Source organism: Lutra lutra, chromosome 12 (assembly GCF_902655055.1).
Source record: "Lutra lutra chromosome 12, mLutLut1.2, whole genome shotgun sequence".
NCBI lineage: Eukaryota > Metazoa > Chordata > Mammalia > Carnivora > Mustelidae > Lutra > Lutra lutra.
In genome coordinates this window covers 24,786,487-24,812,958 of record NC_062289.1, presented here as the reverse complement: position 1 = coordinate 24,812,958, position 26,472 = coordinate 24,786,487, and the positions used below count along the sequence as shown (strand labels likewise).

Sequence of the window (26,472 nt, the reverse complement as noted above, 5' to 3'; positions counted from 1 at the left end):
CCTTTTGCTCAGGTCATGATCTCAGGGTCCTGGGATCGAGCCCCACATCGGGCTCTCTGCTCAGCGGGAAGCATGTTTCCCCTTCCTCTCGGCCTGCCTCTCTGCCTACTTGTGATCTCTGTCAAATAAATAAATAAATAAAATCTTAAAAAAAAAAAAAAAAAAAAAGAACGGGCTGGCCGCAGCCAAAGCCCCTGCCACCCTGGCATGTCGAAGGCTCAAATCAAAGACAAATAACTAACTGCCTTTTTCCCAAATTGAAAATTGAAGCCATCCATTTCTTTTTGCCGTGAGGAGGGGAGAGGAATGAAGGATTACAGTTACAATTCCTCGAGCCTGGAGAGGCAGGCGCCAGTTAATGTAACATGAAAAGGAAAGCCCAGCCACAAGCTGCCTGGCTCTGTCCTATTCATTTCCACCCCCTGCCTGGTACGAAACGCCCACAGGCAGGCAGGCAGCCACGTCACGGACCCTCACTGAAGGGACAAGCTGGACTCAGGTTGGCTAAACTGCTGCACGGGTATTGCTTGCTTTGCATTTTTCGGAGCTGAGGCAAAGGAGCAAGCTGGAGGGGGTTGCTGTTAAGAATTTGCGCTGGCCGAGGCTCTCTTCTCTGGCCAGGACACCGGGGGTCTGGGGAACCTGGGGACCTGGCCTCTGAGCAGCGGCTCCCCACCGTTGTGCCATTTATGTCGGGGTTTACAGCCTTTCCTACCGTCTGGACCACCCGTCAGAACATCGTGTTAGTGGCGGGGTGCCTATGTATGATGCTGGTCAGTGCGCTGTTTTCTTATCTACAAAGAGAGTATTCACTCTGGCAGTGGATTCTGTAGTAACATTTTAAACATTTATGGAGAATTCTGGAGTGGCTCACCCACCTTACAGAACTCTCTTCCATTGTTTCCAGAAAGAGCTTGACTGGTGAGCCAATAACTCCCTGAACAGGGGCTAGAGTTCATCTGGGGACAGTTACCCCACTAATTACTAATTAGTGTCTCCCTGTCGGGGAGGGGGTGGCAATCCCACCCTCATTGGCTAGCTTTGCACATTTCTAACCTGATTAAGAGGGAGATAATTCCTTATTCCTTTCTTCTTAACGAATGGGGCTTAATATATTCAGAAGCACATCCCCACCATCCTTCGCATTCTTTCTAGCTTCCACATGCCGCCGTTTTTGCTCACAGATATCAAGAAAGAAGACAATCAAAGACTTTAGGTCATCCCAAGGGCATTTTCTACGTGCACCACATCTCCCCCGCCTAGGGCTGAGACACAATGAGACCATGGAGAAATGCTCTCTCCCTCTCCAGCGTTTGGTGGTCAGGGATTTGGACAGAAAACTCAAAAAATAAAAAAATCATGCTGGACTTTTCTGAAGTCATGGAGGATGAATTGTCCTTAGAATCACTTCCCCTAGTTACATTATCAACGAAGCATAAAGACAGGAATCAGTTTGGCAGTTGGGGGGGGTGTTGGTTGGAGAAGACAACAGGTGGAAGAGTGTCAGGTGTGATGTCCGACCCAGATAACGGAGGGATGGCCACATTAAAAAAAGATCCAGCGGCTTTCTGTAAGATACCTGAAAGTCCATCAAAAAGGAGACAGATACCAGGATTGCAAAAGGGATAGGACAGTAAACAGCTCCATTCAAGGTCAGCCCAGACTCCCATCCATCACTGTCATTTTCTTCCAGACGAAGAAATGATGTCTCCGACCAGACGGAGCAGACACAGTACCATGAGTCCAAGTGATCTCCTTGCTGGTGGTGAAGTTTTTGGTTCTAACCTCCTAAGAGTTCATTACATGCCCTCTGGCCAGAGAAGAGAGCCTCGGCCAGCGCAAATTCTTAACAGCAATTTCTCGGCAGACCCGCACTTCTGAGGAGCATGCTTACGGACATTCAGGGAAAGTGTCTAAGTGCTTTCTTGGCGACAGATGGCCCAGACAGCCAGCCAGCTCGCTAACTCGGAGCCCGCCCCCGTTCTGCCTCGAGGGCACGAACGCGCCACTCCACGGAGCATGTGTCCGTGTCCGGCATTGGGCCTCTGCGAGGGGAGGGTGCCTTGCTGTGCCAACAGGACTACTTTGCAGCACAGTGTGGAAAATGAAATGAGCTCCTAAGAACAAGGATTTTAAAAAGAAAACAAGACAGCACAGCATGTGTGAAGGAAGCATGTGTGAAGGAAGAAGTAGGAAACTTCTCAAGTACCTGGCCCGTGGCCCTACCATGGAACTCCGAGGAAGCCACTCCAAGAGGAGAGGGGAACGCACGGGTCAGGAGACCGAGTTCTCGGGACCCCCACCTCATCACAGGCTCCATCTCCTCAAACCACAGACAAGCCTTCCTTGAAATCAATTTCTCCCCTCTGGGCAGTCACAGGACTTGAGAAGAACAGACTCAACGATGAAAAAGGTAAACAGCAAATAGAAGCACAAAATCCAGCTTGCCCGAGCCCAGCGGCATCTCCAGACCCAGCAGCGTGACAGGCCAGCAAGGAGCAAAGCCTCTCACTGCAGATGCCGGGGAGGGAGGGAAGGCCGTGGTGCCACGAAGACGGCAGGGGACCATGACAGTGGTGAGTAGCGGTAGCACAAAAGTCACGATGTTTTGTTTGTTTAACATTCAGTTAGCCAACATATAGTGTCCATCATTAGTTTTTGATGTAGTGTTCAACAATTCCTTATTTGAAGTCATGACGTTTTCCCATGCTATTCACAACACTGAGCCTACCTGTTCGTCTTCCCTGATCAAAACCCAGTAAATTAGATTCTTGCCCAGGTAAAGTCAGGGAATCTGGTCAAATGCCATGGCCTGGGTTTCTCTGGGTCTTACTTCAGAAGGGAGCATGAAAGGTCAGATTTTCAGGGGAACCCAATTTCCTGAAAATACTCATGGTGAAGAGAATAACGGAATTACTGACAGCAAGGAGGAAGGTTCCCAGTTTAAGAAATGCTCCATGCTCTCCACAGAGAAATGGGAGGGGCTGAGCCCAAAGCAGGCACTCAGTGGCCAGGAGAAATGGTCTGGACCGAGCCACTCAGATAAAATCCCGAACAGCCTGGAGAGGATGCATCTGTCTTCTTCCTGCTCTCGGTGATGCCCCACTGTCGTCTCACCAGCTAGTAGGCTTCCCTGCCACACTTCGCTTTTTCCCAACATCATGACAGTGGTCCCGGGTCCCAAAGCTGCTGCCCCCACCTCCCGTATTTTACTCCCTCCCTTTTAAAGATCCAGTTCAAACACCACCTTGCACATAAAGCTTTCCCTGACGGTGCCAACGAGCATGCCCTCTCCTGCCTTGACACTCATCCCACACTGAGTGTCCAAACCTTCAAATGGACTCTGCTAGAATTTCTTCGGTTGTCTCTTGTATTATGTGGCTCATGTATGCGCATTAGTTCCTCAGCACAAGGCCTTTGTGATGCCAGAAATCAAGTCTCTTCCTTTCATGTGCTCCATACCCTGCAACAGGGCTCGATCGGAAACCCGACCGTGAACAAGTGCAGCAGAGCTCTAACGAGGACAGCCAATCTTTGCATGGGGACGTGGCCACTTCTAGGAGGTTCCCTTTGCTCTAGTCTCAACATAAGCCCATCTGCCCACTAAGTAGTTGTTTCCACCAGAGCAGCCCTGTTCTTACAACTCTGTACTTCCACGGGTCTGAACTTCTATTTTAAGACAGAAGCCATAACCTTCTGTGATATAAACACCCAGGAGGATTCAATCTATTATTAGCTTAAAGAAGGCAAGACATTGATCATAAAAGATGTGCAAAGGAGGTTGAAGATCAGGACGCAGAACTTCAAAGAACTCTAGAAGGATCTAGGAAGGACCTCAGAGAGACTGTGGCTCAATGCTTTCCTTCCAGCTAGGGAAACAAAAGACCAGAAGGAGCCTCTGAGGTGTGGAGCGAGCTGGGGCCAGCCGTGAGTCACCACCCCTGTCTTCTGACGCCGAGTCAGGGAGATTTTCCGCTGAGCCATGTTGCCTCTCCCTGCAGAAGATGCCGTTATAAGTAACAGTCCTTGCCGTTAGGCTAGAATTCTGAAAGGAAGAGAAGCCTCAAGAATGACCTCACACGAGTCTCACAGTGCTGGGCAAAATCGTATTATAATAACCATCTTGATGGGGAACACAGTGAATGAGGTCAGATGGTAGATTTGAATAAAACAGCTGAGACACAAAGCCTGAAATTGCATTCAGAGCAGCTTCCGGTTTCCAGAGCACTCCCTGTTTCCCAGTTGTGAAGACGGATGTGTACAAGGCTTCTCCATGCAGGAGCTACTGGGGTACTGAAAGGGGTCACTCTTCCTTGGAACGGTCTTCCATATTGTCGGACACCTAGCATCCCCAAACTCAGGCCACTAGGTGCCAGTAGAGACCCCAGTCGCTGTGACAACCAGAAAATGCTGCCATGTGTCACACTCTCTGGATGAGCATTGGGAAGCAAGGTCCCCTGCCAACTCTGAGATGCTAGCAGAAAGACACAATCGGGGCACCTGGCTGGCTCAGTCGGTTAAGTGTCTGCCTTCGGCTCAGGTCATGATCCTAGGGTCCTGGGATCGAGCCCCACATCGGGCTCCCTGCTCTGCGGGGACCCTGCTTCTCCCTCTCCCTACCCTCACTCGCATTCTTTTTTGCTCTCCCTTTAAATGTTTTGCTTGTTTAAAAAAAGAACGACACAGCCATCAGGTGGAGGGAGAGGAGCCCGGGCGCGGGCCTACCCGTAGATGTCCAGGACGCCGATGAAGGAGTGCTGCTTGAGAGCGGTGTGCAGCGCCTTGTTGACGTGCTCCACGATCCAGCCGAAGAGCTGCGCGTAGATGTGCTTGGCCAGGGCGCTGCGTGCGTTGGCCACCTGCTGTGGGGACATGGTCTTCACGTAGGTCTCAGAGGTGGTGACCAGCTTGCGGTGGCAGAGCCAGTGCACCATCTGGCTGTGCTCCACCCCCAGCAGCCGGCAGAAGTCGTTCAGGTGTGCGTCCTGGGGCTGGAAGAGACGCAGAGGAAGGCTTCAGGAGGGAGCGGAGGGCAAGCCTGTCACCGTACCCTGCCCGCCACCACCCGAGCCAAAATGAGCCCCTCCCCCAGCACCGCAGACCCACAACGCCCCTCGCCACCCCTTGCCGCAGCACCAGCAGGCTCGAGAACTCCCACACCACTAAGCGGAGGGACAAGCAGGCCCCCAAGCGTGTTGGTGCGGCTGATCATTACACTGAAGGATGAGGGCTTTGCAAAACAAAAGCTTTCTCAACTTTTCCTCTGCCCTCCTCATGGCCAGCCAGCTGCCAAGTCACAGGCTGGAGAGAATTCCTTGAGTGAAGGGAGCAGAATGAGAACTGATAGCTTAGGGATGGATAAATCCATTAGGAATAAGGAGCCAGAAGGCAGCAGGAACCATACAAAGCAGCAGATGCAGAATCATAGTAGATGTACGGTTTCCATCTGCAGAGTCCCGCATGCAGGGCTGAGCCCACAGCCTGGAAAGACGTCCTCATGGGCAAGCATTACCCTTGACCAGCTGCACCCGGTCCGACAGCTGCATGTTTTGGAATGAGCACAGAGCTGAGCCAACGGGACATCCTTCCCCACACTGACACTGCAGTGCTCTGAGCAGACTTTCCCACACCTTAGCCTCAGGGATAGTAAGTAACACACACTTGGTGTTCTACTCTTAGAGCCCTTGCTGCCTGGGGATAGAAGCCCATCGATGTGGAAAGCGAGGACAAACAGCAAGAACGGAGAACAAACTGTGACCGGAGAAGAGCCGCTTGGAACACTGCAACTGGTAATACCACCCTTTTAGACCTGGAGAGAAAACTAGGAATTCCTTCTCCTGAAAACCCTTTTCTAGAGAGATAAGCAGCACCTTCCACCCAGCATACCCAGCTGCCTCCAATCTCGACGCTCATTTACCCAAAGTACCCACATACCACCTGGCCTTGCGGTCCCCAGTAAGCACGTCCCCCGAAGGTCTTGTCTTCACTTCTCCCCCATATGTAAGTCACATACTCCTTGCTCTGCACTCAGGGCACCCCACAAAACCCCCCTGTTCTTTGCTCTCTCATCTAAATGCCCTCCCCCCACCCGGAAAGCAGATAACCAAACCACGAGCTTGCCAGATTGCTTATTAAGTCTCAAGCAGAAAGGGAATCCTTCAGAACACGATGTTGCCACCTTCTATAATGGCCCTAAATTGCCTTTGCTTGTGGGACTCATTTTCTGATGAGGCTGCTGTGGAGGATCTAAATGAGAGTTTGAGCGTTCAATGAAAATTAGCGCAGATAACTGTACCATTTCCTCCTTAACATCATTTCCCCAGGCCAGCTTTTTTTTTTTTCTTCTACAGATATTTAAAATCCATCTACCCAAAGCAAACACAATTACAAAATAATAGAAAGTCAGAGTAGGAAAGAACCTCCCAGTAAGGCCAGTGTTCTTCCAAACGCGGTCTGTGGAGCAACAGCTACAAAGCACTTTAATGGGCTTTACCTAACAACAGGGGCCCAGGGATGCCACCAGGTTAGACACAGCTGAAATGGTGTATTAATGGACCCCGAGAGCCCCAGGAGACATATTTTATGCAGCATTTCCTGAACTTAATTGACCAAAGAACCCCTAGCTTCTTAAGAAATTGCCTAGGGCTAAGGTTCCCAGGAAAATTCCTTGGGAATCATCATTCTAACCTAATCCCTCTTATTTTTCAGGTGAAGAGGATGGGGGGGTGGGGAGGTAGCCCTGACTGTGGCCCAGAGCTCCTGATCCAGTTGGGAAAGAGAGTCAGCTTGGACTGGGTGGGGAGGACGAGGCCCTCCATCTTTTCACACAGCAGGCAGGGCTGCCATGGCTCCTTGTCCTGATGGACAGCATTTCTCTTGGTGTCAGCCTGCACCTGCCCACCTCCCCCTGCCATACCCCACTCCCAAGAAAGCCACCTGCAGTGTTGTTAAATGCCTGGGACTGCCTGGCAGGCAACAGGTTCCGAGGTGGTGAGAGTCCAACTTCTCAATCTGACCTACTTCCAAGGCGTTCTTAACTGCTCGGCATAGCGTTACCAGTGGATTCCCTGACCTGCAAATGGCCTCCCAGCAGCCGACAGGACGGCTAGAGGCCTGCCCCCTGGAGCCCTGCCCCCCCACCCTGCACCTCCCCGGGGAACGCAGTGGAGACAGAAGCCCCTGTCCTGGTACTGTTTGATGCTCGCCTCAGGACGGGCTCCCGGCTGCTGTGGTGGCATGGGGCTTGTCCCTCTGTTACCCCTTCTGACTGTTGATGAAAGGTGCTAACTGCGACTGACCGAACATCACGTAATTACATTAGGCTTAATTAAATGATGATAAATCCATTAAAAATGGCCAGCATCATAGGTAGAATAGGTTTTGTGGGCCCGTATTGCCAAACTCAAGAAACAAATTGCCTCTGGTGCTCAAGTAATTGCACTCTGTTGCCTCTCCAAGGTAACTCTGGCAGTCACAAACACAGCTTAATGCTTTAATTAAAAATCAAAACTACAGAGCAGAAGGCATACTGCGTCTGGACAGACAGCCTTTCCAGCAGGAGGTCCACCCTCTGCACCAGAGGAATAAACCAAAATCCATCCGAGAGAGACTTTTACCAGCAACCACTTCATGAAGACTTCCTGCGCACACTGTGTGCCCAGCTCTGGGCTTGGCACCTGCTGGGGGACCCTGGCCGGAGGGTGGCCCAGCTCCAGAATGGCAGTGGTTCGGGGCAAACGGCACTGGCTGGGGCCCGACATGACTATTAACAGTCATTAAGGTCTTTCTGGGCCTTAGTTTTTCCCCACCGTGTGAAGTAACAGGGATGTCCACAAGGTCCACTCTGCCTCCAACAAATTGTTGGGGATGAGTCAAGAGTGACGGGAGCCCCGGGCTAAGGTAAGTCATATCAGCCCCCACTCCACAGATGAGGAAGCAGACTTAAAGAGGTTACCTATCAGGAAGCAGCAGAACCAGGATTTAACCCTTATTGTCCTGACTCACAACGAGTTCTCTGCACAGTCTCTAATCGGAGAACAACGTGAGGCTAGCCTAAGCCAAGTTCCTGTGCTCAAAGCCCTGACTTCCTGGGGTGTCTGGGTGGATGGGGCCCCGCATCGAGCTCCCTGCTTGCAAGGAGTCTGCCTTTCCCTTTCCCCCTGCCCCTCCCTCCCACCCATGCTCACTTGTGCACTCTCTCTCAGATATATAAAATCTTTAAAAAAAAACAAAAAACAAAAAAAAAACCCTGACTTCCTGTTATTGAGAGACAGGGCCTGCTGCCCCATTTAGTAACAAAACCTCTACCTGTCAGCTTCCTCCGTCTTCTCCCTAAAGCACTACCCATGCCCTCTGTCCAGTCTTCTCCAATTTGTGTCTTGGTATTCACCTTCATAAAGTCTTTACAGAAACACTGGTGGGTGCCAGTGTGTGTCAGGGTTGGAAGGTCACCCTGCCAGACCGGACATGGCCTCCTACACCAGACACACCCTAGAGTTTAGTTGGGGAAACCAGCACTGAGCAAAAATCCACTCATCAGGCACCTACCAGGGACTGGGCACCGACCGTCCCAGCTGCTGGGGTTACAATAATTCACCAACAGTAGCTGCCTTCGTAGATTGTGATGTTTCATGAGGGGAGAGACGTGCAATAACCGCCCCCCCCCATGGAAAATGTAAAATTACAACCAAGCACAACACCATGGAGAACAGGCACAGGTGTTGTAAGAATCCACAATGCGGGGGGCAGGGTGTTGGGTGAGTTGGAAAACCTGGGAATATGTGTCACCTTTCCTGTATCTCACTGACCCAAACCAGGAGTTTCTCAAAGCACACGTCCTTAATCTCACCCGTCCCTGACACCAGGACATACATGGCTGCCTAAGGAAGCAAGAGGCATTTACTGGAGTATGCATGGGGGTTAGGCACCCTTAATATGCCTTCCTCACAAGGAGAAAGACATGGGAGCAATACTTCCCCTGCCCGAAGGCCTCAGAGTCGGCGGGTGGGGCGGGGGCATGTGGCCTGCATGGAGGCCCACTCCCCATCCTGCTAGGGTCCAGGATCTCCTCGCACAACGTGGGCTCTCTCTTAATACCGTCACTGCCAATCTCCCTGCCCACCCAACACACACACCCAGCATCGTCTGTGGTCTCCCACACTGCTCAAGCTCCAGCATTCCCTCCTTCCGCACTGGGCCCAGGCACGTGAGCCTCAAAGCTCTCCTCAGGCAGCAGATTCCATGTTGACAATGCTTTGATGGGCCCAGGAGACCCTCTGCCCCCAAGACCATTTCTTTCTCAGGAACAATATATGGGGCAAGGGTCCTCTCTCTAAAGGCAGGACTGGTTTCAACTTCTGATAAGCCCTAACTGTAGGCAAACAGCAGGAGATTAATAAATATTTGTTCAATTGAAAAAGCATCAGTTGCGAGTGGCATTGACACAGGCCCACGTTCATATTCTACAGTACTGTCTTGTGTCCTTTCCCAGAGTCCGGGTTTCTAAATTCTAAGTCGTTGGCAACAAGAATCCTCCTTTGGACCTCCCCAGGACGCAGCCACTAAGGGGCACAAGAGAGGTGTCTAGTCAGCAACCGCAGACTCACTTACTCAAGGTGGGAACACCAGTGGGGACCTAGCTGGACACACACAGCAGAGAGCATACGTTAGCCGCTGACTATGGGACCACACATCTCCACCATCTCCCACATCTAACCATTTAGATATTGTGTACCTGGCACATATCTGATGCTACACTGGGCACTGGGAAAGTAAGTCACTGTGAGCATTAATGGAATCATTCACAATTTGCCATACTTACATAAAGGTGTGTCAATGTTCTGCATCGTACTGCCAGAATCTTGCCAAGCAGGGTTGTCTTTTGTCTACCCAATTACACTGCAAGCTCTGTGGAGACAGTCACCAAATATGGTGTCCAGCACTCCATCTCCTTGCTGCGCGGACCTCAGTGGGGAGCTCAGAGAGTACTCATGGATGGAGAACACTTTGTAGAATTCCATGGACCTCAGGGTCCTTGGAAAAGCGATCCATAAGAAAAAGAATTTATTCAATAGCCACTAAATTCCCTGCCCTTGGTGATAGAAATTTGATGGCAGCCGATTTGAAAAGGACTTGTTCTTTTAAAATATTATCAGCAAGAGAACAGAAACCATAACTGTTAAGAATAAATAACCTATGAGTGTCCTCTGAGTGTAAAGACACATTTCAGTTGTATCAAACTCTTAAGAGCAGAGCAAATTGTGTATGTTTTATCTTGGGTGCTGGTGTGCGACTTACTGATACGCTACAGGAATCGCCATCACGCTCAGCCTGAATCTCCACGTTTCCAAGGTGCAGGATAGAAGCAATTATCTTAAAAATGCTTATCTGATGGGACTCTCTCACTCCTGGTGGGGAAAAAAAAAGGAATGAATGACACTCAGCATCCCTGGCAGGATAGAAATGACATTTCACCCTTTTTTTAAAGGACTTTAAAAAAGTTTGATTTTTCCTTTCTGGGCCAATGACTCCTAAAGTGATCCAGGCTCCTCACCACGTAATTACCAGTCATAGTAACAGCTCCGAGGGCAAAGGGGCTCCCTGGACTAAAAGGGAAATACCCTCGCTCTGATTGTCCTGATCAAATCAGATGGGTTATGCTACCATTTTAACTTCTCCAAGAGCAAAGGAGAAACAGCAATCATGCAGACTCATTTTAAACTTCATTTCAACCAAATACTTTATGGATGTTTTTATGAGTTTAATAATGAATGGTCATTTATCTGCAGTCATTTCTCTCAGAACATAATAACCAGCAAACATCTGTGTCCTACATCCAAAGTACCGACGGGGGAGGAAGAGGAGGCCCTTCTGGGAGCACTGCTGGAGGAGCTGGACGGCCAGCTGGCTCTCGGCCACCGCCGAGCAGGGCCATGCTCCACGCCCCCTCACGGGTCCGGACAGATAGAACCTCGAACTGCTGGAGCCAACACCTGATGCCACGCTGACTTGAGTGCAGGAGTCATCGATGACCTGGACCGTCTCTTAAAACTTATATTTAGCTTTAAGACATTATCATTTCTTTTTGAAGTATGAAAGACCAGACCTACAAAAAAAGGCTACAGAGTAACAGAACACCAGTCAACCTACCACTCAGTTTAAGAAATAATACGGTGGTCTCCCACATTTCTCTCCAGATGCATTTATTTTAAAGGCAATAATTTATACAGCCTAAAAAAAGTGACACCTATAGTAACTGGGAGGTAAAGACGGACTATCCTGGGATGAAAAACTATCCACAAAGTGGACAACCCAGGCATGAACTAGACAGATTCACTCTAGACTTCACCAGTGACAAATGACTATTACACCGTGTAAGTGTCATAGGGGCTGGGATTTACTTTTCAAATTTTTTACAAAAAGTTTCAAAATAGACAAAGAAATAGCAATATAATGAATCCCTGTTCTTGCCTTGGCATACAGGTGCTCAGAAACAGGAATAATGGAACTGAACTGACGACAGTTACACAGACAGCAAGTATTCCCAAATGTCTACAGAGATGTACGAGTCACTGAAATGTCTGGCTTTGTTTAATCTAATTAAAAAGAAAAAAACAAAAAAACTAAAAGAGCTGGAGGCCAAAAAATTTAGTGTAACTGAGTAAGACTGAAAAAAACGAAGACAGGTTAAAGCTAGAGGTTGGTATCCCCAGACAAGACGGGAGTTTGGTGGTGGTTCACCCACATGGGGAGTAAAGTCCTGGGCTTTCAAATCGAGCTCATGCATCCTACTCTCAACTAGGTCCTACTAGTCAGGAAGTGGGTTTTGGACCATCCCAAGAGGGACAGATCACTTCTCTCTCCTTCACTCACTCTTGGGAACAAATGCTTTGTCCATTGTCAAAGCCTTCACCACACAGTCATGGTAGGAATTTAAGTAGTAGATACTGAAGTACTACTGAATCCTAACAGTTAGGATCGGTACACTATGCTGACCAGAAGCCCCTTCTTTATAAGCTATCCTAATAAGCGGTACTCCACTATGACAAGCAGAAAACCAAAACTCAGAACTGAAGGAGTAAAGCAATATTTATCATCTTGTCCTTTAAGAAAATGTGTGAGTAAAAAAGTAGATGTGCTTATTGAAAAGTAGGGAAGAAAGGCTTATTTCAATAGATTTTCCTGTGCCATTTGCTTCGAGAATGACAGCACCTGGCCTCCTTGGAGCCTTGGAGGGAGCTGCCTGCTCCTTGGACCCGCGCCCGCCCACTGCTCACAGCAGCCGCCAAGGGTGGCCTCCTGCCTCCAGCCAACAGGGCAGACTGGTCTCCTGCTCAGCAAGTCCCCTCCAAACCTGCTCCCCAACTGAATAAAGTGATTCTGGGACATTGGCGAAGTCAAGGGTGTCAGTCATCGGTGTCAAATCCGCCCCGCTGTGGGATACCGGAGCGAGACCCGGTGAACATTTCCCCTTTGCCCACTGACAGAACGGCCAGCTTGGCCAAAGACCTCCACAGTGACCGAGCCACACAACAGCAGCAAGAGGACATGTGGGTTCTCGGTTCTTGTCCTCCACTGTTCGGATTCATCGCAGCAGCATAGCCAGGCCCCGGATGGGCCACTGCGGTGCCCTCAGGCCATGCTCTCTATATTAGCAGCTGCCTCTGAGAGCTTCTGGTCCCAGCACATGCTGCGGCGAATGCAGGCTGCCTTGCAGACCAGCCATGGTCCACGCCCTCCGACAGGATCCCTCACGGGCAGGCTTCCTGATCCAGCAACCACACGCTCCTGGAAGGGGCTGGAATGTCTGCCCAGCAACAGTGCCTCTATCTGCTGCTCTTCCTTGCCCTTTTGCACCTGATACTTCTACATCCCTAAAGTCGTCTTAAACACTTTTTTATAATCACCAACTACTGCTCTAGCTAACTGATATTGTTCATCGGGATAACCAGCGTGGCTTTTAGGTCATTATTTCGTGGGTACGAAAGACAAAGTACATCTACCCACCGGTTACCCAGAGAAGTGAAGAGTGCTCGCTCAGATTTCAGCCCACGAAGCCCTGCTCCTACTGCACAGAAATTAGGGCGTGTCTGGTTTGGCCAAGTTTTATTTGGACACTGGGTGAGACCACCCGGATTCCCACCAAAGGACCCAAGAAATGCAGCTCTGAAGTAGTCACATGACTCAGAAGCCAGATGTCTACCTCAGTCAGAGAAGGGGCTGGGGGAACACAGGGGCCATCCTGAGCTGCTCCCTGAGCTTCAGGCTGACTTCCCAAGCTCTGTTTTTTTCTGGCTGCAGGTCCCAGGAATTAACTCATTCAATTTCCCCATGAGGAAAGGCTTGCCTTCCACTCTGCCACTCAGGCTCATCTTCCTCAAAAATGGCAAGGGGGGAAAAATGGCCGAGGAGAGGAGTTTTCTCTCACGAGTCACTGAAATATCTGGCTTTGAAATATGGCCCTTCGTGCCCAGGAGGACACTTGATGTTATTAGCCAAAAGGCCAAGGAGCAATACCAGAAGAACAGAGAGCTCTTGAAGAATTCCACTAATGCTCTCTATAGAAAAAGTGGTGACAGAACGGCACTATATGGGAGAGAACACTACCAGACCCTCATGGTCTGCTTCCAGCTTGGATCCCAGGACTGTGGTGCATGGGTTGGTTTGGTCTTAAAGACATGCTCTTTCTGCTAGAACACACGGTCTAACCCCAGACCACGGCACAAGAAGATGTGGTTCTTTTTCATTTTGTTCCACTGACTTCGGTGGCCTGAGGAAGTGGAAAGGGCCATTTTGCAGTGTCTAAGAATATGACTCTCAAATGCTTATTTTTAAGACTGCTCAACAAAGGTACAAGTCTTAAACTCTGGAGTCTGAGGGTTGGGATGAATTAAGAGTAGGACAACATTCACCGAGGGCAACAGGGCTCCTCGTGGGCTTACGAAGTTTGGCAAAGTGGGACACTGTCGTGCTTTTCTACTCTCCATGAAGTCAATCATCTGGGCCTTTTCCCACTCAGAAGCTGCTTACCCAGGAGTGTGAAGGCTTGTCGCGTCTTCTCAAAGTCCTCAGCATCATCGATGCCCTCGATGCGTGTGTCTCCTCCCTGTGATGTGTAGAAGAAGTCCTCGGCACATGCTGAGAGGCGAGGAGGAAAAACATCAGGCATCAGAAAGCAGCTCAATCCCGGTTTACCCACAGATCACGACCCATGAAGATTTCTACTCATCCCAGACAAAAATTTTATTCCCAGCTGAATGTGCAATCCTTATAAAATGTCCTCTTTACGGACAATGGCAAATAGAGAGAAAAGTAGTTAAGGAGACACAGCGCACTACGCTAACAGGATGCATTGCTGTGTTTGTATAAAACCAGTACACAAAAACATGTGACCATAAAAAGTCACAGGTGGTTCAGTTTACAGGATTTACCACAGATTTGCTATTTAAAAGGATCTGAGGGATGCCTGGTTGGCTCTTGGTTTCAGCTCAGGTCATGATCTCAGGCTCATGGGATTAAGCCTTACACTGGGCTCTGTACTCAGTGCAGGGTCTGCCTAAGATGCTCCCTCTGTCTCCTCTCTGCCCCCCCACCCCTGCACATACTCCATCTCTAAAGTAAATAAATCCTTTTTAAAAGGAACTGATATACAGTGAGAGCTACACGCACCCTAGAATCACAGACTTCCAGGACCGTCGATAAGCTGTGTGACAGCCTCATTTGACAGAGAGGCAATGATGTGCCTAAGGTGACATGGTTTTTTGTTCATTTGTTCTACCGAGTTGGGGCACCCCTGAGCTCTTCAGGCACACGATGAGATGAACCTTGAGATCCTCGTGTGTTTGATCTCACCTCAGGTTCGGCTCCTCTCAGTCAGGCCTCAGAGAGCAGCCTGGGACACAACTGGTGAGAAGTCCCATGTCTGCCTTAGAATTCAGAGCCAACCCTCGCAGGGGGCAGTAACTCAACAAGACATGGGCAGTATCCATGCAGCAGGCTTGGAGGTTGGCATTAGGGCAACAAGTGTACCTCATCGAGATTACCCCCAAAATCACATTTTCCACAAAACGCAGAACCTTTGTGTAAAACAACCCTGCCCAGTGTTTGGAATTTCTAAATTTATGGTGTTTGATTTTGACAAGATGCCAAAGCTGGACACGGGCTACTGTTCTTCTTCTGTAAAGATGGTGAAATTAGGGGCGCCTGGGTGGCTCAGTGGGTTAAGCCGCTGCCTTCGGCTCAGGTCATGATCTCAGGGTCCTGGGATCGAGCCCCGCATCGGGCTCTCTGCTCAGCAGGGAGCCTGCTTTCTCCTCTCTCTCTGCCTGCCTCTCTGCCTGCTTGTGCTCTCTAATAAATAAATAAAAAATCTTTAAAAAAAAAAAAAAAGATGGTGAAATTATCTCCCTTGCGTGTGTGTGGTCAAACTCACATCAGCTCAACAGGCTTTGATGCGATTTCACTGCCATGTCCAGTCTTCCTGTGACACCTTGAGCTGCCACTCTGACCCCTTACAAATGTCTTGGGTCTCTTTCCTTGCTCCATTCTGACTACCGCTGTCTACATCTGACCTTCTGCACGCACCTGTAGTCTGGGGACTGTTGCCAAAGACTAAACCAGTCTCCCCGCCCCGCTCCTGCCCCTTCAAATCCACTTTCATGCTGCTGGTAACTCTGATCACACTGCACGCCCATTTAAAGCCTTTTAGAAAACCCCCACTCCTGCCCCCGTGCCCTCAAGCCAGAGGTCAAACACCCTAAAAGAACCTCCTGGGTTCTTTGTGAAGCAACCACAGCCTCCATGTGTCCCTCCAGACTCAGGGCTCACCCATCCTCCCACACCTCTTGTCCCTGATCCACCCCCTTCCTGACGGTTGTTCCTCAGCTCTACCCGCCCACGGCCAATCTGGGTCCACGCTGAGCCCACCTACCTCTCCTTTCTGGTCTCTTCCATTTCCCACCACACATCCTCTGTCCCAAGCCACACTCCTCCGCTGAGTACACATTGCCAGGCCCATTAAGAAGTGGCCTAACTCAGACCCAAACCCTGCCCCACACAACCCAGGCTGGACCATCAGGCTACACTGTCCACAGGCATGGAGAGCAGGGTATCAGCCGTAGCTTATGAGGGAAAGCTTCCCAGAGAAGTAACCCAAACCCTGATGACTAAAGGCACTTGCGTGGGAGAGGAAGGAATTCAGCCCCAGGCTTGCAGACAGCCCCAGAAAAGGCAAATGGTTATGGAGGGAGTCACAGCAGGTCTCTGTGGAAGGTGGTAAATTCAGCTCTTTTCTATGGAATCCCCCTGCGAGCTCTGGCACAGAATAGAAGAGTTTCAAAGGCTTAAGAAAAGCATCATGCTTCCTTTCACTCACCTTTCAAAGTATTTCCTTCGATGATTTTTGCAGGAGCACGTTAGGATGACTGAACATATTTATTCTTATTTTTCAGATGGGCAAACTGAGGAACATAGGGCTGGAAGAGATTACCCGGGCTCCCCCAGACTTTGGCCTGGGAGCCCATTACCTGACCACCCTAACATGGAGATGGTTGTTTACTGTACGGTTTTCTCATAAACACAACCTAACTCATTATCGAAATCTATCAGCTGACACATCAGAAAAATACGCAGGACACTAGACCTCTCCGCTGGAGGAAAGGAGGCGTTTTCAGTATCTACTGAGACCCTTCGTTGTCAAAAGCCAGGGCCCCCCTTGCTGATGGTCTGACTCGGACTGACTGCCCACCTTCCCTGCTGCTAGTTCCCAACCTCGGGCTCCTCAGGGGAACTTTCTCGGGCTGGGGCTCATCACTGCAGGGCCCACCCGGGTCAGTCACAGCTTCACTCTACTAAATGAATCCAATCGAGATGATCATCTCTCAGGCATGCAATCAGCTCTGTCACCGTCACACTCCAGACCCTCATAAACAGGAGATAGTCTCCTGCCATCGGCTTAGCGGCCCTGGATACGGGCTCTCCTTTCCAGCCCGTGAAGCCAGTGCTGACCGTCCCGTCCCAGAGCAACAGCTTTCCTCCAGTGTGGGTCTCCCCTTAGTTCACATTTCCAAGGAGAAATACGCCACAAAAGCCCCCAGTAACTGCCTCACCAGACAGACACTGAACCATGTACAGCCCAGAGGAGGCGTGAGGCCAGTGCTTAGAGCAGGGGACCATCAGGGGCCCTGCTGCGGGCTGGTTCACCTGGGAGGCTACGCTCCAACTGTGCAAAGCAAGAAGGCTGTTCAGAGGACTATCAACATACCCATGGAAGAGAAAAATAAAGAATTTACTCCTTACTACCTGAAGGCTCTATGTAAGGAAATAAAAAGCCCATTATACTTCTTTTTACCATGATTTATTTACACTTTGACCCATGATTCATGGGAGTATTGCTTTTTAAAATCTCATCTTGAGGTCATTTTCATGCAACAGACCACCATCAACAGAGCAGAGGGAAGTACAGACGGAGTTTCCCTCCGCTCCCCCTCGCTGGGCCAAAGGGTCTCACAGGGACTTCTGCTCAGTTGAGGAGCATGTTCTAGCTGAAGGGAAGGGGGAAGGAGGCAAGGCAGTCTATCCACTAGGAACCCCTGGCTAGTCTTTCATTTACTTCGTGTTTTCAACCACCAACCGTTATCGTGGAACTGTCAGGCTTCGGAGCTCACAGCCAACGCACCCATGAGGCCAAGTATGGCCTCACCCTGAGCCTGAGAGCTCATCAACGCAAAGGTCTGCATTCCTGGTCACTTGTGGCCATAAACCAACACTCGAGCCCAAGCTGCCAGCTCCAGGAGGGATGCATCCAACAAGGCTTGTGCTCGTCCCTCCCAAGGAGTTTACAGCTTCAGTGGGGGAGAGGCAGACTTGCAAACACGGAGTACGATACAGCAGAAAAGCAGCGTAGCATGCCCTCCTAGGCTTCCTCCTCTGGTTCTCAATTTCCTTCCCCTGGGAACCTTCCACCCGCCTCGGCTCTGCTTCCCTCAGCACAGCCTTCCCACCCTGCACAGTACCGGGCCGTGAGCTCAGCGAGGGCAGGCCCCACAACGGGTAAACTGAACGTTCCATCCCTGGCGCCTCACACCACGTCTGTAGGCTTCAGTGAATGGACCAAGGACCCAGTGCTAACCGCATGACCCAGGCACCAAATGAAGCAGGAATCCATAAGTAAAGCAGAGAGTTAGGAGGGCAGACCGAAGTTTGAACTACCTGGTGTGTGTCAGCCTTGAGGGGTATGGGCTGGGGCTGTCAGAGGTCAATCTGGCACTGGGCCCTGAAGACAGCTAGGATCTGGGTCGTGGACAGCCTCAGGGGTCTGTTTCTCTCACAGATACATAAGGGCCAACTGACCCCTGTCTAGACACCCAGCTCTTCACACCATCGGCTACCACGGCAGCACCCCCTCACCCCCACCCCCGGCCGGGTGCCACCCGCTGCCACAGTGCCCCGCCAGCTATGGGGAGGTCTGCACACCGTGGGGCCTAATGTTCAGCAGCCCCTTTCCCCCACCCCCTCGCCCCCGGCCAGCCATTTTCATCCTGCCCCACCCTCTCACCCCCTCCTTTCCTTCAGCTCTATCCTTGAGTAGGACTTAAAACTCCCAGGCTACAATGACATGAACTGCACTGGATAAATCTCTAGATCCTCATGGTGGGACGGCCTTTTTTTATGCTGTCTGAAGTGTGATCATTTTTCAAAATAATGCATGGAAATTCTTACGTGCTCTGTAAAATACTATCCCGCCCCCCCTTCCCCTCTCAAATGGTTTTCTGTGGCAGGCTGCCTGGGGACAATTGGCCCCAGTTTATGGATTGGGTACAGATGCTCAAGGAGGTCTGGATGGGGACGTACTCGCATGGGAAGCAGAGCTGGGACAAGAACCCAGGGCAGTACCCCGTGGCCACACAGCCCCTCCCTGAGGACAGGCACACCCACATTTGCATACTTAGCGCAAGCTCTTTGAATTCTGGAAGGCTGGCGGCAGCACAGAGCTGGTAGAAGATGTGGTAATTCCGCTCACCATCCGCCTGCAGGAAGAAACAAGTCCAACAGCTTTAGGGCAGTGACCCCGGCGATCATCCCCTCACTCCCTCTCATCCCAGCGTCCTGAGGATGACAGTGGTCAAGACTTGTGCTCACGTCTTCCCTCACAGCTCTGCCACCTTCAACGCCCACCCCTAGATGTTCCATTCACGGTTATGTTCCTTCTTCAAGCTTGAGGATTTCTAGCTCTCTATTTTCTTCTCGTTCTCTGCTCTTCCACAGTGGTGGGCTGCCAACTCCCACACACTCATATGGATGTCCCTGCTCCATGGCTCAGGCCGCACAGACTGTCACTTGCCTGCGGTAGGCTCCCTGTCCTCTCTAGGAGGCTGGGAACTAAGTCAGAGCTCTGCCCTTGCCCATCAGGTCAGGCTGGGGCAGCCACTGAAGGTCCTAGATGGAGGGAGGACTCACAGCGGACACTCGGGCTTCATCAGCCTTAAACTGGCAGAGTGGTGGCGGGGCGGCGGGGACAAAGAGTGGCGGGGGACAGGGCTTTAGGAGGCCTGGGCAAAGGAAGAGGAAGCCTCGAGGGGTGTTCAGCGAAGACTCTGGCCAGAGCCACAGGCAGCCCTGACCTGCACCCAGCACAACGGGCTGTTTGCTCTGCTGCTGTGAGATGAGGATTTGGGGCCGTCAAACCAAATTTGGGAGGTGGGGACAGATCCTGAACAGAAAAACGGAAAAACAAATAAAGCTGGTTAAAAAATCCGTTACACGTTTGTTAAGTACCAGCCTGCAGAGGGACGCCTCTGAGAAGCAGCTGAAGCTGTTCAGGATGTCCCCTCTGCAGGCAGGTGAATGTCGGGGTGACATTCGGAGTGTGGGGCCACCTCAGACCGGGACGTGTGTCATCTCAAGTCGGGGACAGAACACTAAAAGGGGGCTGGGGGAGGACTGTTTTCAGGCTAAGTAGATGTCCAAGCAGTGAGCTTTCTTTTGTTTGTTTAAATAGGACCTACAAAGTAAGAAGGTTCCTGGGGAAGCTGAAGCCCACAACCTTCCCCTAAGACTCTCAAATCCACAAAAAAAAGGAGTGTCTCATCCCTGTGTCTCCGGTATCACGCACAGGGCTGGTACATAACAGGCACTCATTACGTTTGTTGACTGAATCTAAAAACAATACCGAGCAGATTTCCAGGCCTGGTGTCCATGGCATTCACATGAATAGTTTTCGACATAAAGAGAGAAAAGCTAAAGGTCAAGTGTATCCTAAAAAGGAGATGCTCTCTCTGGGCATAGGGAGTGGGTCAGGGAGCAAGTGAGCAATCACTCATGGGGGAAAAAGTACAAAAAGGCCCAACTCATGCCACTCACCTGAAAGACCACTCTGGACTTCTCCAGCAGGTAGGTCCTCATGTTGGCCCCAATGATGTGGTACCGCTTATCAAAGCCGATCTGAATATACTTTCCAAATCGGCTGCTGTTGTCATTGCGAGTGGTTTTGGCATTTCCGATGGCCTGCAGAGAACACACAAGAGGTATGCAAAACCAGGAAAGCTTTCTTGGCTTCTAGGTGGTGTGTGCGCGCGCAGCTCTCTCTCCTCTTCTTTACAGAGCCCCCGTCCACTGTAAGGATGACAATGAGCAGAGGTAAACACAAAACTTCATTCCATGCCTCCTTTACTCCTAAGGATGGCCAGTGAGAGTAAGGAGCTGACCAGTGGACTCTTTCCAGTGATCCCACCTGGAACATGCGTGGTGATGGCTGCAGCTGGAGCAGTCACCTTGGGACCATGAAGAAAAGGTCTGGAGAATCACATTCTGACAGGCTTGAGCTTACCAAACCAATGCCAGTCTTTAAGAGCTCTCAGCTTGAAGCGAGAAAGGCAAACTTTCCCGTGCTTTAATCAGATCTCCATGACTAAGCAGGCAAATGTCATTCCTAACTGATAAATGGTATTTCCGAGAAAGAGACCAAGAGCCACACCAACCTCATCACTAGATCGTATCAGGAAGGCCTCACCCTCTGGATACATTTTCTCATACAGCTGCAGGGGCACAGTTCAACACACCTGATGAGCATTTAAAAAGTGAGGGACTAAATGGCTTGGCACGATTATTCACTTTCTACAAAGCATCACATTGCTAATGGATCGGTAATGAATATATTACTATTTTAACTTTAATCCCTTTCACACATTTACATTTTTAGGTGGTTGAAACGCTTGAAAAAGTTGTCTATGAAATTTGAGGGACACAGAGGCTGAAAGAAGATCCAAACCCAGATTGTCCCCCCACCCTCCTCAGCCGGATCCAGGCCACAGAGCCACTAGTGCCTCCCGGTGTTCCAAAACTACACAAGCTCAGCTGGTATCTGTTGTAACAAGGCAAACAGGGCAGCTGAAAGCAAATCCTTGCTTAAAGGTCCCAGTAACACTTCCTCACGAAAATGCCCCATTCCCATTCTTGAGAGGAGTCCGGTGAGGCCGTGAGTCATGCAGCTGCTCACTCACAGAAACCCAAGCCCAGCTCTGCACTACAGAACGCGTCCGGTCTGAGGGCGCCGGCACTCTACACACCCACCTCCCATCCAGGTCCCCCTGGTGTGATGGCCCCAACGTGTGCCAAAAATCCAACCTTAATTTAATCAAGCTTCTGAATTTTACAGCCCTTTTACAGGAAACACAGAGGACAAAGGAACACGTTAGTCAGCATCAGGAAGATAAAACCGGCAAAGTCCAGTTTGTGGAACATTCTCAAAGACCATCTAGTTTCAATGAATACAATTCAATGCAAAAATTTCAAAATATTCAAACTCCGTAATTCGTAAAACGGCAAGAAGAGCCTTTGCCGTACCTGACGCCACTCCTTGTGATGGCTTAGGGGAAAGCTTGCCCAGGGTCTAGAGCTCACAGTCGATCCAGAGAGGTCTAGCTTCCTTACCTCACTAGGCTGCTTTGAGAAGTGACAGATCTAGAAGTACTTTCAAAATATGTAATGGCACCCACGAAGAGAAGAGGTTATTATGACCCAACCCATCAACTCTACCCTAGGACTCCTAGATCCTGTGCGTGAAGGACGCACGGGCAGTTCTGCATCTTTTAAACACTTGCTAGATTTTTTCTGATTTCCCACGGACTCAGGAAATGTCTTGATGAGTTATCATAGATGAGAAAAGAAAAACAGGTTTTAACCTTGAGTCCCACAGACCAAGGGAAAAAAGCGGACGTAACGCAAGTGGTTACAACATGGAAAATGAGCAAACAGTATAAACAGGAAATTCACAGCAGACACTCACATGATCAAGTGTTGAGAAAAGGTAACCTCACTGGACACTGGAGAACAGCAGACCCAAATGGGGAGAGGCCGGGACTAGGAACTTAGACACGACAAAACGAGGAGGATGGGAGGACAAGGGAACTCTCCCATGTTCCCAGCTCATTGGGAACTGGAACCACTGTTCTGAGAAGTCACTGGACCTATCTAGTAAAACTGAATATACACACACCTCACGGTTCAGCAAGTCTACTTCTACATATTACTTGGAAAAACACGTAGTGCACACGTGAGTAAGCACAGAAATCTTTGGCACAGGTTGTACTTACTAATAAAAAAAAAAATTCATCCTCAATGCCCACTAGTAGGGGAACAGTTAACGTGTAGTGGATTCACACCATGGGACATTATAAAGCCGGTATAGGTGAACTAGAGCATGATTCGTGGATAAAATTAAAAGATGTTGAGGGAAAGAGTTGCAAAATGACAAAATACGCTACCGTTCACACAGTACATAAGAGAACCACCTTCTCTGTTGTTCCTGCACGTGCTAAGAGGAAGAGCAAATGGAGTAGTTTCCGTATAATGAGGATTATACAACAACGAGGGATGTATCAATGTGTGGAGGTGCAGAGCAGGGAGCAGTTAGCCACGGCCAGCACAACGCGAGTGGCTTGGAGGGGTGTAAGCTGACAAGGGTCTTAAAGGGGGAATCGAGTTTTGCTAGTGGGGAGGAGGAAGGGTTCCAGTTACGGCCCTGGCCTGGGTCAAGGGTCAGGGCAGGTGCACGTGCGGAGCGGCGAGAGTGTGCGGCGCGTGAGGTAAGAGACGAGCTCCGTGAGTGAGTCTGGGCGCAGATTCTTGTATGAACAGGTGGACAGCTGCAGGCACTGTTTCTTTAGCTCAAAAGGAAAAACCTTAAATCCCTGAATTACATAGTAACTGGTCTTAGTTTAGATGATTTTTGCTCACTGTACCCTCACACTATCCTCCTTCTCCCGGGATCGGGGCAGTCTCTGGCTCCTTGACTTGTGTGGTGTAGACGCTGGGCACCCCAAAAAGCCACGTGACCCCTCCGACCCGAACTTGGTTCTGCCTCTGCTCTAACAGTCTCTTAGCCAGTGCAGACTCACGAACAAACCACTCCCGGATGCTGGCAAGCTCACACGGAGCGGGGTCAGAGAGCTCTGGCGCTAAGAATGGATCATCCCAACCCACCCTTCAAGTCACCTTTAATTCAAGCTACTGTCACTTAGTGCAGCTCACTGGGGATTCCATTTCCTTGGACCGTCCTCAAAGGTCTCCCCGGGAGGCAGCTGCGGAAAGAAGGAGATGGCGGGAGCACAGCAGACTGCTTGGTCGGGACGGGAGCCAAGTCATCAGGAACTGGCTGGCCCCCGGGGAAGATGTACCTGGTGTTGCCTCCAACCTTCTGAGGAGCCACAGAGCTGACTGGGCTTCCTGACACACGGGCCCACCTAGACCCCCAAGTTGTGAAGAGGAAGGCTTTGGCACTGCAGAAGCTGCTCTTTCTCAGCCCAGAATCACTTTCTGACCCACCCAGAGTTCTTCTTGGCTACGATGCTCCCTTGCCATGTTTCTGTCCAAGACTTCTCTCAAGGAGAACACTTAAAAACTCAAGGGACAATCTCCATGATGACCAGATTCTGTCATCTGACAGAAGGAGCCCTAGGGAATTACCCACAGAGTTTCCAAAGTAGCACCTTGCACAAGGTAGAAATTTAATGTTGTGAGCCCAAACCACTGCACCGTTCCTTTATGTGACATCAGCCTCAAGGAGGCTGCTCCATGCACACACTCCTCCTCTAGACCTTAGCAACCGAACCATGTCTTGCATGTTTTGGGGTGTGCGAGTTGCTCCCCCACCTCTCCCATGCCAAAGTACCCTGAATCCCCAGCAGTGCACCAGTCCATTCACGATGTAAGAGCTACTGAACATATTAGGTTGTTTTAGACAGACCTCTATCATTTGGAAACCAGCCCCAAAGCAGGGAGTCATAGGCTTGCATGCCATTGTCCAGTGGCCTTGTTCACACCAGCAGCAGTTGATGCACAGAGGGATGGATTAACCAAACGTGGTCTTATCCACACAACAAAGTATCATCTGACCATAATAAGGAAGGGGACACTCCTACATTCTGTAACACACATGAACTTTGAAAACATTAAGTAAGCCAGACATAAAAGAATATTGTATGATTCCACTTATATGAGGTGCCTAGAACAGGCAAATTCATGGAGACGGAGAGTAGAAGAGAGGTTACAAGGGCCTGGTGGAGAAGAACAGGGTTATTCTTTAATGGGTACAGTTTGGGATGATTAAAGAGTTCTAGAAATGGATGGTGGTGATGGTTGCCCAACGCTACGAATGTACTTAAGACCCTTCAATTGTTCGTTTAAAATAGTGAAAGGGTAAATTTTATGTATGTTTAACCACAATAAATCAATTAAAAAATCCTCTTGTGTCTCGTACATGTTTAATAATGGGGTGATCTACCTTCATTAAATTCTCATCTCGACTTAAATTACTTTGTCCAGGCACAGAAGATGTAACAGATTTCCTCCCTTCTCTGTTTTGCCCGGAAAAATTACCTTTTTTATTTCTTAAAAGAGGCAGCACTCTGGGTCTTTGAAACCTTATTACCTTAAAAATGGCCTGAGTTTTGAAACTCAGGGGCAAAGGAGAAGCTGAGAGCCTGGTTTGACTCCCATTTGAGATGAAACACGATGCTGATCATAGAGCACAATCTTAACTGCCTCCGTTTAGGTGCATGGATGGTCTCCGGCAGGCCAGGCCATGGTCCACCATCACATTCTGATTGAGACCATGGCCAGGCCCCAACCTTGGGCTTAGAATAAATGCTATGAACAAATGGGCCACTAACTAGTTGCAGGTCTGACAATATTAATATGTTTGCTGCTAATAAGACGATTCATAAAAAACCTCAATGATACGGAGAAAAGGCATATGACTATAATATTCAGTGAAAAGGCTGTAAAGAAACAGACCCAAATGTGCAACAATTATCAGTAGGCTGTTAACAAGACCTCCAGGTGACTTTGATGCACTTGAGTTTAAGAACCATTATAAGAGAATAAAAGTCTTCTTGCTCCTATATTTTTGGTAAAAATGCCTCCAACTGTACTAACCGTTCTCCAATCCATGTAAGAATTCCATAGAATTCCAAGTTTCCATGAACTTGCTTTTGTTGAATTGTTAATGATTATGTTATGTCCTGTTAGTCAACATAGAATCAAAGTTCTCCAGATAATCCAACTGTGTAGGCAGATTATACCCACAAAAAACAATGAATTCCTAGGAATTTTAGTCACACACTTGGTAAAGGAAGGGGGTGGGGTGAGAGGGGGATCTAGGAAGGTCCCGGCAGGTTCTCGTTTCCCTCAGCTCCAAAACGACCTGAAAGACTAACCACCTTGGCGACTTGGGTCTTAAATGACCTAGTTCAAGGCCCTGCAGAGAATCTGACACTATCTTGGCAGCTTTTGGCCTCAACTCAATCTCTTCTTCCTAAAACAAGGAGCAGCCCTGGGCTGGCGGGGGCCCATCAGACTGTAACCCAGACAATAACCAAGAGCCTCTACCTCAGAGGCAGGAAATCAAAGCTGGCCCAGGGACTGTATACCCATTTAGATTTACTTTATCAGAATTAAGTTTTTATGGAGGAAAGAGAGAGAAAAAGAGAAATGGAGTTCCAACCCTCACACCCGGGGAGTTAGAAGTTTTAGGAAACTGAAGTTTTAGGAAACGTCTCTGGCCTTGTACCAGTACTGACTGTTCTGGGGCTGGGGTGTTGAGGAGAGACAGAAGGCCCCGGCCGTTCAGGCCATCTAGATAACTGCTTCCCGAGGATCAGCAGGTTCCCTGCTGTCACAGAGCTCTTGGCTCTACCTTTCCCCCCACCCGGCCTCCCACGCCCGTGCGCACCACCCTCCTGATCCAGCAGGCCTTCAAAGTCCCGGATGGTTGGGGGGAAGCAGGGACCTGCTGACACACGATGGCTGGTGACAGGGAACAGCTACAGAGGCGGAGGTGGGATGCAAGGATGCTCACTAGAGCATCCGCAGAGTCTGGGAACAAGGCTGGCATGAAGAGGACACTCCACTCGGTACTGGGGACCTGAAGGAGGCTACCAGGAGAGAATACCTCCCAAATCCATGCTCTTAGGGGCA

General features: G+C 49.8%; 1 protein-coding gene across 2 annotated transcripts in view; it reads right to left on the bottom strand.

The window, feature by feature from the left end:
• Nucleotides 1–26,472, bottom strand: part of MYO5B (myosin VB) — a 348,888-nt gene that overhangs the window by 118,360 nt on the left and 204,056 nt on the right. For both annotated transcript variants that reach the window (XM_047696392.1, XM_047696393.1), the window contains exons 6-10: nt 20,359–20,502; nt 18,944–19,025; nt 14,029–14,136; nt 10,297–10,406; nt 4,726–4,991 (exon numbers count right to left, since the gene is read on the bottom strand). In XM_047696392.1, coding sequence (XP_047552348.1) covers nt 4,726–4,991; nt 10,297–10,406; nt 14,029–14,136; nt 18,944–19,025; nt 20,359–20,502 — 710 coding nt within the window. The remainder of the gene's footprint in view (nt 1–4,725; nt 4,992–10,296; nt 10,407–14,028; nt 14,137–18,943; nt 19,026–20,358; nt 20,503–26,472) is intronic.